Here is a 14,401-nt window from a genome sequence, read left to right on the forward strand (position 1 = left end):
TTGTTGTTATTGAGCAGAAAGTAGCTCGTATACTTGCTAGCTGTATATCATAATGTAATACTGACATTGTCAAGGCGGTTGTTTGTATTTCATTCATTTGATAATCTTCTTTTAAAAACGTATATTTTGGAACTGTAACTCATTGCTTTGATTTAGCTGTCTGACGTTCTGTCAAGTTCAGCTTGCTAGCTAACGCAGCTAGCTAGCTAACGTTAGTTACAACGAACGACAGGGACAGTCATATTTTCCAGGCTGTATGAAGGCGTTTGAAAACACGTTAGAACAAAATGGATTGCGCGGCACTGGAGCACGATGCAGTTAAATTTGCTAAAACTGCTGTCATCTGCGACCAGAATGGAAAATACAACGAGGCTGTCTTCTATTATAAGGTAACGTTAAGGACTATCAGACTGAAATGGCTTTTACTTTAACCTGCATCTTATGGTCAACATTGTGGAAAAGACTACTTGATCACTGATGCACTTTTAGCCTTTAGAAGTGGCATCCAGTGTTTACACCTGTGTGACAAACGGTATGTATTCAGCCTTTAAGGGGTATCCAGAAGCTCAAATAATATAGGGTACTATCGTAGAGGTACTTGACCAATGGTTAAGACACTCGCTTTTATTTTGCTACATTAAAATTAATTTGTCATTTTGAAAGCGATAATGTTGGTGTTGTATGTGATATTAGGAGGCGGCGCAAGCCCTGATCTACGCCGGCATGGCAGGGTCTAAACTGGAGGGCATCCAGGATAAAGTCAATGAGTACCTGGACCGGGTTCAGGCCCTGCACAATGCTGGTGAGTCCACCTCAACAGCGTAGGGAAACTGGTGATCCTCCATAACCACTTCTGACCTAACTTCATTCACTCTCATACTCCATCCAGAATGCTTGGGCCCGTATTCATAAAGCATATCAGAGAGTAGCCTATATAGTGCATTCGGAAAGTATTCAGACCCCTTGACTTTTTCCACATTTTGTTATGTTACAGCCTTATTCTAAAATTGATTAAATTATTTTTTTCCCTCATCAATCTACACACAATGCCCCATAATGACAAAGCGAAAACAGGTTTTTAGAAATGTTTGCAAATGTATTAAAAATAAGAAACAGAAATACCTGATTTACATAAGTGTTCAGACCCTTTGCTATGAGACTCAAAATTGAGCTCAGGTGCATCCTGTTTCACTTGATCATCCTTGAGATTTGTCTACAACTTGATTGGAGTCCACCAGTGGTAAATTCAATTGATTGGATTTGATTTGGAAAGGCACACAGCTGTCTATATAAGGTCCCACAATTGACCGTGCATGTCAGAGCAAAAACCAAAGCCATGAGGTCAAAGGAATCTTCCGACAGGATTGTGTCAAGGCACAGATCTGGGGAAGGGTACCAAAACATTTCTGCAGCATTGAAGGTCCTCAAGAACGCAGTGGCCTCCATCATTCTTAAATGGAAGAAGTTTGGAACCACCAAGACTTTTCCTAGAGCTGGCCGCCCGGCCAAACTGAGCAATCGGGGGAGAAGGGCCTTGGTCAGGGAGGTGACAAAGAACCCAATGGTCACTCTGACAGAGCTCCAGAGTTCGTCTGTGGAGATGGGAGACCTTCCAGAAGGACAACCATCTCTGCAGCACTCCACCAATCAGGCCTTTATGGTAGAGTGGCCAGACGGAAGCCACTCAGTAAAAGGCACATGACAGCCCACTTGGAGTTTGCCAAAAGGCACCCAAAGGACTCTCAGACCATGAAAAACAAGATTCTCTGGTTCACTAGTTAGGATTGAGGGAAAGATGAACAGAGCAAAGTACAGAGAGATCCTTGATGAAAACCTGCTCCAGAGCGCTCAGGACCTCAGACTCGGGCGAAGGTTCACCTTCCAACAGGACAACAACCCTAAGCACACAGCCAAGACAACGCAGGAGTGGCTTTGGGACAAGTCTCCGAATGTCCTTGAGAGGCCCAGCCAGAACCCGGACTTGAACCTGATCTAACATCTCTGGAGAGACCTGAAAATAGCTGTGCAGCGACGCTCCCCATCCAACCTGACAGAGCTTGAGAGGATCTGCAGAGAAGAATGGGAGAAACTCCCCAACTATGGGTGTCCCAAGAAGACTTGAGGCTGTAATCGCTGCCTAAGGTGCTTTGACAAAGTACTGAGTAAAGGGTCTGAATACTTATGTCATATTTCCGTTTTTTATTTTTAATACATCTGCAAACATTTCTAAAAACCCATTTGTGCTATGTCATTATGGGGTATTGTGTAGATTGTTGAGGAAAAAAAAACTATTTAATCAATTTTAGAATGAGGCTGTAAGGTAACAAAATGTGGAAAAAGTCAAGGGGTCTGAAAACTTTCCGAATGCACTGTATCTAGTCCTTAGCCTATCTAATGTTGGATCACAGTAAACTTACAGCGAGTTTCCTTCTGAGTCATTCTTTCCATGACCTATGGAACAGCGTACAGTTCACGTCACATGTGTGTGCATGTTTGTGCGAGACGTGAGGGCCTTCGCTTGTGTTTATGAAACTGGCCCACAGATTGAGTTTGAGTTTATTTTTTATATTTACAGGGACAGTGCACATTAATCAACGTTTCAGTAAAAGTGCTGGTTTAAGCCAGCCGGCTAATTTTCAACCGCAGTCCCTGGGCAGGTTATTAAAAACAATTTACAATAACAATACAGACAAACAATGAGCAGTGAGCACATGCAGAGCAACACAGGACAAGTAGCACGCAGACAGAGCAATAGCACAAAAAGCAACAAAACAAAATACATAAAAGCAACAAGGTGTTTGTGGGTGTGTCCCGTTAAGTTGGAGAGTGGGTGTGACTCAGGTTCATACTGTACGGTGGCCTGGGCCTAGAAGTGTGTCAACATGGCATTGGGCCTCTTTTAATATCTCTGTCGCTGAAGAGGGTCATGTTACTGTATTCAAGTTGATATGAGGCACAAGCCTTATTTGTGTAGAGGAAAGCTCTTTCATTGTTTTCAGCGTTTCTCAATGTAGTAGTTAGCAGCTATCTAATATATCCACATCACCTCAAATACTTTTATCCACACTGTATATTTCCCTCATCCAGTTGTTATTTTCTTAGTCAGCCTCTCATTGAAGGTAGCCTAGCGGTTATAGCTCTGGGCCAGTAACCGAAGGGTTGCTGGTTTGAATACCTGAGCTGGCAAGGTGAAAAATCGGTCGGTGCCCTTGAGTAATGCACTTAACCCTAATTTGCTACAGGGGCGCCGTACTACTATGGCTGTAAAACAACACATTTCACTGCACCTATCCAGTGTATGTGAAAATATATATTTTTAATGTTCCATTGTCTTACTTACCTTTGACCCCATGCAGTTCAAGCTCAATGTAGCGACCCTCTGAAGAGCAAGCAGCAGGTGGATCTGGAGCGGGCCCACTTCCTGGTCACCCAGGCCTTTGAGGAGGATGAGAAGGGCAATGGGGACGAGGCCATCGAGCTCTACACACAGGCCGTGGAACTCTGCATCCAGACGGTAGGGGCTGCTCAGGAAAGGCCTGCTGTGAGATTACAGAGGCAACTTTCACCACCAATGCTCTTGTACTGAGCAAATCAACAACAACAAAATGAGCTGTACTCTCTGCTATTCAGACCACTGTGTAAAACATGATACAGTATGTTAATTCCTGGGTCATCACCAGGTCCAATGGAGGTGTAGTCAGGAGCGAGTATAAGAACTGCTTATTTGGATTAGGCCATGAACAGACTGATGCCCCATTAGCCTTCATTGTATGTATTGACATCCCTCTTGACCTACTTTCTAGGGTACATTATATGTGTGGCAGGTGTCAAGTGTAACTCCCTTCTCACTCCTTTTCTCCCTCTCTCCTTCTTTTCTCACAGTCTAATGATACGACAGACCAGGGGCTGCAGGGCAAACTGAAGCAGCTGGCTCGTCAGGCCCTCGATAGGTAAGGAGGTCACTCTCCCCTCCTCTAGTGTCATATTTCTACATTTCTAGTGTTGTATGTATACAGTGCATTCGGAAAGTATTCAGACCCCTTGACTTTTTCCACATTTTGTTACGTTACATCCTTATTTTTAAATTGATTAAATAAATACAAATTATCATCAATCTACATACAATACCCCATAATGAAGAAGCGAAACAGGTTTTTATAAATTTTAGCAAATGTATTACAAATAAAAAACAGAAATACCTTATTTACATAAGTATTCAGACCCTTTGCTGTGAAACTCGAAATTGAACTTCGGTGCATCCTGTTGCCGTTGATCATCCTTGAGATGTTTCTACAACTTGATTGGAGTCCACCTGTGGTCAATTTCATTGATTGGACCTGATTTGGAAAGGCACACACCTGTCTGTATAAGGTCCCACAGTTGACAGTGCATGTTAGAGCAAAAACCAAGCCATGAGGTCGAAGGAATTGTCCGTAGAGCTCCGAGACAGGATTGTGTCGGAACAGATCTGGGGAAGGGTACCAAAAAATGTCTGCTGCTTTGAAAGTCCCCAAGAACACACTGGCCTCCATCATTATTAAATGGAAGAAGGTTGGAACCACCACGACTCTTCCTAGAGCTGGCCGCCCGGCCAAACTGAGCAATCGGGGGAGAAGGGCCTTGGTCAGAGAGGTGACCAAGAACCCGATGGTCACTCTGACAGAGTTCCTCTGTGGAGATGGGAGAACCTTCCAGAAGAACAACCATCTCTGCAGCACTCCACCAATCAGGCCTTTATGGTAGAGTGGCCAGATGGAAGCCACTCCTCAGTAAAAGGCACATGATAGACTGCTTGGAGTTTGCCAAAAGGCACCTAAAGGACTCTGACTATGAGAAACAAGATTATCTGGTCTGATGAAAGCTCTTTGGCCTGAATGCCAAGCGTCACGTCTGGAGGAAACCTGGCACCATCCCTACGGTGAAGCATGGTGGTGGCAGCATCATGCTGTGGGGATGTTTTTCAGCGGCAGGGACTGGGAGGCTAGTCAGGATCGATGGAAAGATTAACGGATCAAAGTACAGAGAGATCCTTGATGAAAACCTGCTCCAGAGCGCTCAGGACCTCAGACTGGGGCGAAGGTTCCCCTTCCAACAGGACAACAACCCTAGGCACACAGCCAAGACAACGCAGGAGTGGCTTTGGGACAAGTCTCTGAATATCCTCGAGTGGCCCAGCCAGAGCCCGGACTTGAACCCAATCAAACATCTCTGGAGAGACCTGAAAATAGCTGTGCAGCAACGCTCCCCATCCAACCTGACAGAGCTTGAGAGGATCTTCAGAGAAGAATGGGAGAAACTCCCCAAATACAGGTGTGCCAAGCTTGTAGCGTCATGCCCAAGAATAATCGAGGCTGTAATCGCTGCCAATGGTGCTTTAACAAAGTACTGAGTAAAAGGTCTGAATACTTATGTAAATGTGATATTTCAGTTTTTTATTTTTAATAAATGTGGCAAAACAAAATTGCTTTATACTTATGAATATATTCACAATACCCCATAATGATTTTTTAAAATTAAAATCAATTTTAGAATAAGGCTGTAACTTAACAAAATGTGGAAAAAGTCAAGGGGTCTGAATACTTTCCGAATGCGCTGTAAATGATCAAGGAACACCAACCAACCAACCAAGCACTTTGTTTCTCTCCAGGGCGGAGGGGCTGAAGGAGTCCCAGTCCGCCAGTCCCTTAGCCCAGTCGCCACAGGACAGGCCGGGGCCCTCAGGGGCCAAACCCAGTGGGGGGCCTTGCCCCGTCAGACAGTTCTTCCCCCTGGGGCCTGACTTCTCCCTCCAGGACCGCCCCCAGCCAGTCAGGCCGGTCCAATCCAGCGAGCCGCAGGGCCAGCGCTACACCTCAGAGGAGATAGAAGTGCTCAGGTGAGCAGGCTGGGATCTATCTGGACTCTGGAGAATCATAGAACATAGTCAACACATTGAGTTTAGGCTCCCAAGAAGTGATGATCTGTGGTTCCATAATAAGCCCCATTTCCCTAGGAGCATAATGCCAGTGTGTGACTGGTTTTTCTAAAGGTTAGGCAGTAACACACCTTTGTTTGGTGAAGGTTCAGGTTTGACTCTCCTCTATGTTTTCACCTCACATTTATCCTGATTCTCCTGTCCTCCTTTCCACATAGGAGCACGTCCAAGATCAACAGCATTCCCTTCGTCCCCTTCATGAGCGTGGACCTGAAGGAGAGATTTGCCTTTCCTGTTCCATTCTCGTAAGTCAGGATATTCTTGGCTGAGTTTAAAAGTTCCTTAGTAGGTGGGTGTACGGATTGTAGAATACTAGATGGAGAGCCACTTGATTGCATTAATTGTTAATTTGTGATAAACATCATACCTTTTATTCTCTGTGGATGTTTCCCAGCGACAAACTAGGCAAGCTGGCCCTGTCTCCAAAGCAGAAAACCATATTCTCCCGCTGGGTTCGCCCTGACGAGATCTGCAATAACCCCACCATGATATTATCTGTATCCAGCTTCAGCATCAAACAGGTCAGGCCACACACATAGCCGTCAATATTCAATATCAATAAAAGTGCAGTAGCTATATGAGTTGCGTTGTATTGGAATTGACTCATCCTCAGATGGCGCCACTTGTACATATGTTTTGTCTGATAAAACCTACCTACTTTATGGACAATCTGCTCTATACTGAATACCTGTCAATGTGATGGATAAAACTGACAGATTCACCTCCCATCCTGGTGGTCGGATGTCAGTCTCATACCCCGTTATTGTTAATCACCTACTCTCTCCTGTTAGACGGTGGTGTCTGACTGCTCGTTCGTGGCGTCATTAGCCATCAGCGCTGCCTATGAGCGACGCTACAACAAGAAGCTCATCACCAGCATCATCTACCCCCAGAACCGGCGGGGGGAGCCAGAGTATAACCCCTGTGGGAAGTACATGGTGAAGCTTCACATCAACGGTGTGCCCAGGAAGGTAACACACACTGCAAAACCTGGGAGCTGGGTCCACTGGTGCTCAATGTCATTGTGAGATAAACTAGCAAACTTGTCTCTGACAGTGTCTACCAATGGGTTGTATTGTTCTAAGTGTTCCCCTTCCTGTTCCCTGCAGGTCATTATAGACGACTTCCTTCCATGTGGTCAGAATGGAGAGCTGCTGTGTTCCTACTCCAGCAACAGGAACGAGCTGTGGGTCTCCCTCATAGAGAAGGCCTACATGAAGGTCATGGGAGGCTACGACTTCCCTGGATCCAACTCGGTGAGGGAGTTTCCCCTGTGAAAGAACTAGTACTACCACCTGCACTGGGCTCTGTCCAATAGCCAAGCGTGCAACTCAATAGTCTGCTTTGGCTACCTCTCCTTGTCTCCTACTGAACTGATAATATGAGAGAAGAGAATGTTTCACTTTGGAGGATGTTTCAGAGCTAACAAGAGTTCCCTGATTGGACGGTGCGTGATTGGACAGTTGGCTCTGTTCTCCACCTTGTTATTGATGTTCTCTCAAGTGTGATCTCTATTCATTCTGTCTTATTGTATTGTAGAACATCGATCTGCACGCACTCACTGGCTGGATCCCAGAGCGTATCGCCATGCATTCAGACAATCAATCGTTCAGCAAGGACGACACCTTCCGCATGCTCTACCAGAGGTGAGACACACACACACAGTAATTCACCCATGCACACACTCTTAAAGGGCTACATAGTCAATCTGCTCTGTAGAATTCACACACATACAGTACACACGAAGAGCTATATGACTCAGATTCTTACACATTTTAAATACTTTATTTGAATCCACAAACCATATTACATTTGCAAAAAGATACACACACACTGAGTAATGCCACTAATCCATCCTCCAGTCAGGTAGTGATTTTTCATGATTACCTTTGCTGCCAGATGGTAATAAACATGGTTATCAATACCACAGAGTTTTGTTTCCTAGCCAAGATAGCTGTCCATCTCTCACATCTCTCTCCTCTCATGACAGGTTTCACCGGGGCGACGTCCTAATCACCACAGCAACGGGGGTGATGACAGAGGAGGAGGGCGAGAGGTGGGGCCTTGTGCCAACGCATGCCTACGCTGTCCTGGATATCCGGGAGCACAAAGTAAGTGTTAGTGTTAACGTAGCATAACCACTCACAGTTGTTACCATAGCTTGTTAGCATAACCACTCATGGTTGTTACAGTCGCTTGTTAGCGTAACCACTCATAGTTGCTACAGTAGCTTGTTAGCGTAACCACTCATAGTTGTTACAGTAGCTTGTTAGCATAACCACTCATGGTTGTTACAGTAGCTTGTTAGCATAACCACTCATGGTTGTTACAGTAGCTTGTTAGCATTACCACTCATAGTTGTTACAGTAGCTTGTTAGCATAACCACTCATGGTTGTTACAGTAGCTTGTTAGCATAACCACTCATGATTGTTACAGTAGCTTGTTAGCATTACCACTCATAGTTCTTACAGTAGCTTGTTTGCATAACCACTCATGGTTGTTACAGTAGCTTGTTAGCATAACCACTCATAGTTAGTATAGCATGCTGTGTTTTATTTGTATCTGGTCAATTCCATTTAATGTCTTTTAATTTTGGTATTTTATTAGGATCCCCGTTAGCTGTTGCAAAAGCAGCAGCTACTCTTCCTTGGGTCCACACAAAACATGAAACATGACATAATACAGAACATTGATAGACAAGAACAGCTAAAGGACAGAACTACATATATATTTTTTGAAGGCACAGGTAGCCTACATATCAATACATACACACAAACTATCTAGGTCAAATAGGGGAGAGGTGTTGTGCCATGAGGTGTTGCTTTATCTGTTTTTTGAAACCAGGTTTGCTGTTTATTTGAGCAATATGAGATGGAACGGAGTTCCATGCAATAATGGCTCTATATAATACTGTACGCTTTCTTGAATTTGTTCTGGATTTGGGGACTGTGAAAAGACTCCTGGTGGGATAAGTGTGTGTGTCAGAGCTATGTGTAAGTTGACTATGCAAACAATTTGGGATTTTTATGTTTCTTATAAAAAGAAGTGAGGCAGTCAGTCTCTCCTCAACTCTTAGCCAAGAGAGACTGGCATGCATAGTATTTATATCAGCCCTCTGATTACAATGAAGAGCAAGACGTGCCGCTCTGTTTTGGGCCAGCTGCAGCTTAACTAGGTCTTTCCTTGCAGCACTCGACCACACGACTAGACAATAATCAAGATAAGACAAAACTAGAGCCTGCAGAACTTTGTAACTTTGCGCATCATTAATAGTGTTCTGCCTGCATGCTAAGCTTATTTGCCATTTGATCTGGCTCTCAGGGGAAGCGGTTCCTGCAGCTGAAGAACCCGTGGAGCCACCTGAGGTGGAAAGGCAGCTTCAGTGAACGGGACGAGAAAAACTGGACCCCAGAACTTCTCAAATACCTCAACTTTGACCCCAAGACCGCACAGAAGTTTGATAACGGTGTGTTCTGGATCACGTTTGAGGACCTGTGCCAGTACTATGATGTTATCTACCTGAGCTGGAGCCCAGCCCTGTTCAGAGAGTCTTCCTGTATCCACAGGTCAGTCAACAACAGCCCTCGATCTCCCACAACTAACTACTATACAGTGCATTCGGAAAGTATTCAGACCCCTTGACCTTTTCCACATTTTGTTACGTTACAGCCTTATTCTAAAATGGATCAAATAGGTATTTTCCCTCATCAATCTACACACAATACCCCATAATGATAAAGCAAAAATAGGGTTTTAGAATATTTTATCATATTTACATAAGTATTCGGACCCTTTACTCAGTACTTTGTTGAAGCACCTTTGGCAGCGATTACAGCCTAGAGTCTTCTTGGGTATGATGCTAGAAGCTTGGCACACCTGTATAGCTGCACAGCTATTTTCAGGTCTCTCCAGAGATGTTAGATCGGGTTCAAGTCCGGACTCTGGCTGGGCCACTCAAGGACATTCAGAGACCTGTCCTGAAGCCACTCCTGCGTTGTCTTGGCTGTGTGCTTAGGGTCGTTGTCCTGTTGGCAAGTGAACCTTCGCCCCAGTCTGAGGTCCTGAGCGCTCTGGAGCAGGTTTTCATCAAGGATCTCTCTGTACTTTGCTCGGTTCATCTTTCCCTCGATCCTGACTAGTATCCCAGTCCCTGCCGCTGAAAGACATCCCCACATCATGATGCTGCCACCACCATGCTTCACCGTAGGGATGGTGCCAGGTTTCCTCCAGGCATGACGCTTGGCATTCAGGACAAAGTTCAATCTTGGTTTCATCAGACCAGAGAATATTGTGAATCATGTGTCTTTTACTGAGGAGTGGCTTCCGTCTGGCCACTCTACCATAAAGGCCTGATTGGTGGAGTGCTGCAGAGATGGTTGTCCTTCTGGAAGGTTCTCCTATCTCCACAGAGGAACTCTGGAGCTTCTTGGTCACCTCCCTGACCAAGGCCCTTCTCCCCCGATTGCTCAGTTTGGCCGGGCGGCCAGCTCTAGGAAGAGACTTGGTGGTTCCAAACTTCTTCCATTTAAGAATGATAGAGGCCACTGTGTTCTTAGGGACCTGCAATGCTGCAGACATTTTTTGGTAGCCTTCCCCAGATCTGTGCCTCGACACAATCCTGTCTCGGAGCTCTACGGACAATTCCTTCGACCGCATTGTTTGGTTTTTGCTCTGACATGCACTGTCAACTGTGGGACCTTATATAGACAGGTGTGTGCCTTTCATGTCCAATCAATTGAATTTACCACAGGTGGACTCCAATCAAGTTGTAAAAACATCTCAAGGATGATCAATGGAAACTCAATTTTGAGTCTCATAGCAAAGGGTCTGAATACCTATGTAAATAATATATTTCAGTTTTTTTGCAAAACATTCTTAAAACCTGTTTTCGCTTTGTCATTATGGGGTATTGTGTGTAGATTTGATGAGGATTTTTATTTATTTAATCAATTTTAGAATAAGGCTGTAAGGTAACAAAATGTGGAAAAAGTCAAGGGGTCTGAATACTTTCCAAATGCACTGTATGTGTATAAAAAATACACGTGTATGATATGTGAAGTATATTTCTGGTTGTGTGTATCCCTGCAGTAGCTGGGATGGGAAGCAGGGCCCGGTGAAGGATGCCTACAGCCTGGCCAACAACCCTCAGTACCAGCTGGAGGTGACCTGTCCTGCAGGGGGCACTGCTGTCTGGGTGCTGCTTACCAGACACATCACTGACAAGGTGCACACACCGTCTGTCTGGCTGTCCACCACCACACAGTATCAGACAATGTCTCATTTTCTCCCATAGAAACAATAATCACTCTGTTTTTGTCCTTTTGATGTTCAGGACGACTTTGCACAAAATCGGGAGTTCATCACCTTGGTGGTTTACAAGACCGAGGGAAAGAAAGTTTACTACCCTGGTGAGTTTCTCATGGAAAAATGTGTGTGTCTGTGTGTGTTTCCTCTCTGACTGTCTGGTATGTTCCTCCTCAGCGGACCCTCCCCCCTACATAGATGGGATCAGGATCAACAGCCCCCACTACCTGACCAAGATGAGACTAACCAGCGCTGGAACACACACCTTCACACTGGTGGTGTCACAGTACGAGAAGCAGAACACCATCAACTACACCCTGAGGGTGAGACTAACACACACACAGTGTTAGATACATCTCCTGTCAGATCTGTCGCTGGCAGGCAAACACTGCAATCCTGTTGTACTGCTGTGCAGAAATGAGCATATAGCATGACTCAAGCATCTCACAATAGAGCGTGAGAAAAGAGAGTGGGATGGTGGGGTGAAGAAGAAGAAAGAGTGAGGGCCCAGGAGATCTGAGGGAAAGAAGTCCTCGTCTGTAGTCAGCTGGAGGCAGGCGCTTGAAGCCATGGTAGTGGGTTAATCCGGGCTCATGAAATGTAAAGACGTAAGCTAGAGCGCTCTAAATAAGGTTTAAAGAAAGTGTCTTGTTCCACTTAATGAGTGTCAAGTGTACATACATATACTGTACACACAAGGAATATAAAACTAGATCTGTTGTTTCAGAATATGATGTAGAATTATACATGAAGCAGCCTCCTTTGTCCTCTAGTCTGAGTGTGTGTGAGTGAGTGAACGCGCATGCGTGTGTTCATATCCATGCAGATTGAGTCTTAAATTAACAGTGTGCTAATTATTTTAATTAGAAACAGTTCTGTATCAGAACCCACTTGCAGAACTGTGAAATCAGTTGACAGAGAGCTTGTGAGTTTGTCTGCGTGTGTGAAAGAGAGATGGAGAGTGAAAGACTTTCTGTTGGTTTGTATATGAATGAGTAAAAGCTTTTATGTTCTGTATGTGACCCACATTTTTTTGTTGCTGATTTATATTTCATAAACTCCCCTTGCCAACTGAGCTGAAGTCTTTGAGGAGCTGGTATCTGAAGTCTCACAAAAACAACATATTTGGCCTCTGTAGAAGAGAAGAAACAGAGTAATGGCATGTGTCTTTCTGAGAATGAAAGAGAGAAGCAAATTACCAGAGGAATATATCTAGCCTGGACTGGCAAGCAGCAAACTGACTGTGAAATCAATTCCTGCACACTCTCACTTCTTTAAAAATCATCTGGAGAATTAGTGAATTGACATTGTTTCATACTCAGAAGAGTTCTCATGAGGTACGGAAGGAACATGATTTCTTCCATCTGTATAAGAGCTGGCCGGTATTCTTCCTTGAGTTTCTTCCTGATGTTTCTATGTTGTGCTGATCACATCCCTGCTCATTCAGTTCCAACAGAGTAATAGACGTTTCCCTCCAACAGGTGTACTCTGGATGCAAGTTCTCCTTCTCCAAGATCCCAACGCCCTTCACTCATACCAAACGGGTAACGTTTACTTCCACTTGTCTCTTTCTTGTTCACATTCTCTCAATTCAATGAGTTTTATTGGCATGATAACAAAATCACCATCTTACAGTGCTAAAGCCTCCCCCCCCCCACCCTCCTCCCTCCTCCCTGTGCAGATCAATGGCCAGTGGAAGGGGCTGAGTTCGGGGGGCTGTGGGAACTACAAGGACTCGTACAAGCACAACCCAATCTACCAGTTTAACCTGGAGCGCCCAGGACCCATGCTCATAGAGCTACGAGGCTCCAGGTAAGACTCACTGAGGCCTGCAGGGGCCCTCCACACTACTGGGGGCCCTACACCCAGTGGGGACACTGCTTATGGCCCAATCCCAATTGATGGATATAAAATGGGTTCCGTTGAAATGAATGTCCTCTTGTAACACAGCACTTTTAATACTCGAGTGATCATCCTGTCCGTCAAACCTTCTCTAATCCAAGGTGACTGCAGAATGACTGCAAAATGACTACAATGCAAAACTGAAATAATATGCATGGTCTGCATTGTCTCTGACAGTCTGACTCCAATGATACTTTGTCATGAAAGTTAGAGCCGTCACAGAATACGATTGCCTGGTGTAAATGTGACCAGACAAAGTCAGTTTCCAGTGTTACTACACTCCCTTAGGTCATCCTGTAGGGGTCATCTTTAATGTTCATCTGGTGCTCCTAATTAAAACTGAGAAAGACTCACTAATGAGATGACTCACTCTCTCCCTACAGTGTACAGTCATTAGCACTGCTAACTAAATGCTCTCGCTTTCTCTCTCGCTCTCTGTCACACATCATCATTCACTCTCATAAACACACACACCAGCTAGGATGACTCAGTCACTGCATTTCCCCACCACTGTGATGGATTCTATATTCAGCCACGTACAGAGCACCGGAACGCTCCTTTTATCCCCTGCTCTCTCTCACGTTCCCGTTCTGTCTAGTAGAAAAATGATTATTCTCTCTCTATCCTTTATGGATGTGTAATGCGTTGGTGCTGTATTGTACTGGCCTACCAAGAATCTGACATGTGTAGCTGTTACGTGGTTCTGCCTCTCCCTCTCTTCCTCCATAGGCAGTATAGCGTAGGTTCTGGTCGCTTGTGTTGTTATTGTTGATATCATGTCTCTCTCTCCCTCTCTAGGCAGTACAGTGTGGGCTTCAGTTAGTTATTGACAACATTACTCCAATTAGGGGAGGGGTGGTAGGGTTAGGGGAAAATAAAAGGAACATATTTAAAAAAATAAAAATGCATATTTAAAATAATATATATATGGGGGATTGGAAATGATGCAGACAATTACATTGATAGAAGCCACAATCTGCAATATTAAAGCTGATCTACCCCCTCTGTCTCTCCCTCTACAGGCAGTACAGTGTGGGCTTTGAGATGGTGACCGTGTCCTCTGTGGTAGAGCCAGGGCCTGCAGGCCACCCGAAGAGGAACAGTGGAGACTACAGGTAATCACCCAGGATACACAGGAGTAAAACGCAGCACAGGAGATTGAGCTGATAGTGTGTTTGTCTGAGGTGTTCAGGAACAGCACATAGTGTTGAGTTCAGTAC

At 44.8% G+C, this 14,401-nt stretch overlaps 1 protein-coding gene across 1 annotated transcript; it reads left to right on the forward strand.

Moving 5' to 3' along the window:
• The first annotated feature begins 2 nt into the window (after window positions 1-2).
• Window positions 3-14,317, forward strand: LOC123482139 (calpain-7-like). The gene is made up of 18 exons (XM_045208665.1): window positions 3-389; window positions 694-802; window positions 3,357-3,514; window positions 3,883-3,950; window positions 5,648-5,875; window positions 6,133-6,219; window positions 6,369-6,495; window positions 6,766-6,945; window positions 7,084-7,230; window positions 7,514-7,620; window positions 7,965-8,085; window positions 9,297-9,541; window positions 11,064-11,199; window positions 11,308-11,383; window positions 11,457-11,602; window positions 12,761-12,823; window positions 12,961-13,091; window positions 14,204-14,317. Exons 1-18 carry the CDS (start codon window positions 288-290, stop codon window positions 14,298-14,300), a joined length of 2,328 nt encoding a protein of 775 aa, XP_045064600.1. The 5' UTR covers window positions 3-287; the 3' UTR covers window positions 14,301-14,317.
• Window positions 14,318-14,401: the final 84 nt, after the last annotated feature.

The sequence above is a fragment of the Coregonus clupeaformis genome, chromosome 28 (assembly GCF_020615455.1).
Source record: "Coregonus clupeaformis isolate EN_2021a chromosome 28, ASM2061545v1, whole genome shotgun sequence".
Lineage (NCBI taxonomy): Eukaryota > Metazoa > Chordata > Actinopteri > Salmoniformes > Salmonidae > Coregonus > Coregonus clupeaformis.

Excerpts from the sequence above, each read along its gene's own strand:
- LOC123482139 (XM_045208665.1), top strand. The coding sequence starts at position 288 with ATGGATTGCGCGGCACTGGAGCACGATGCAGTTAAATTTGCTAAAACT. Across the intron at positions 390-693 it reads AGGCTGTCTTCTATTATAAG|GAGGCGGCGCAAGCCCTGAT; the intron begins GTAACGTTAAGG and ends ATGTGATATTAG. Across the intron at positions 3,515-3,882 it reads TGGAACTCTGCATCCAGACG|TCTAATGATACGACAGACCA; the intron begins GTAGGGGCTGCT and ends CTTTTCTCACAG.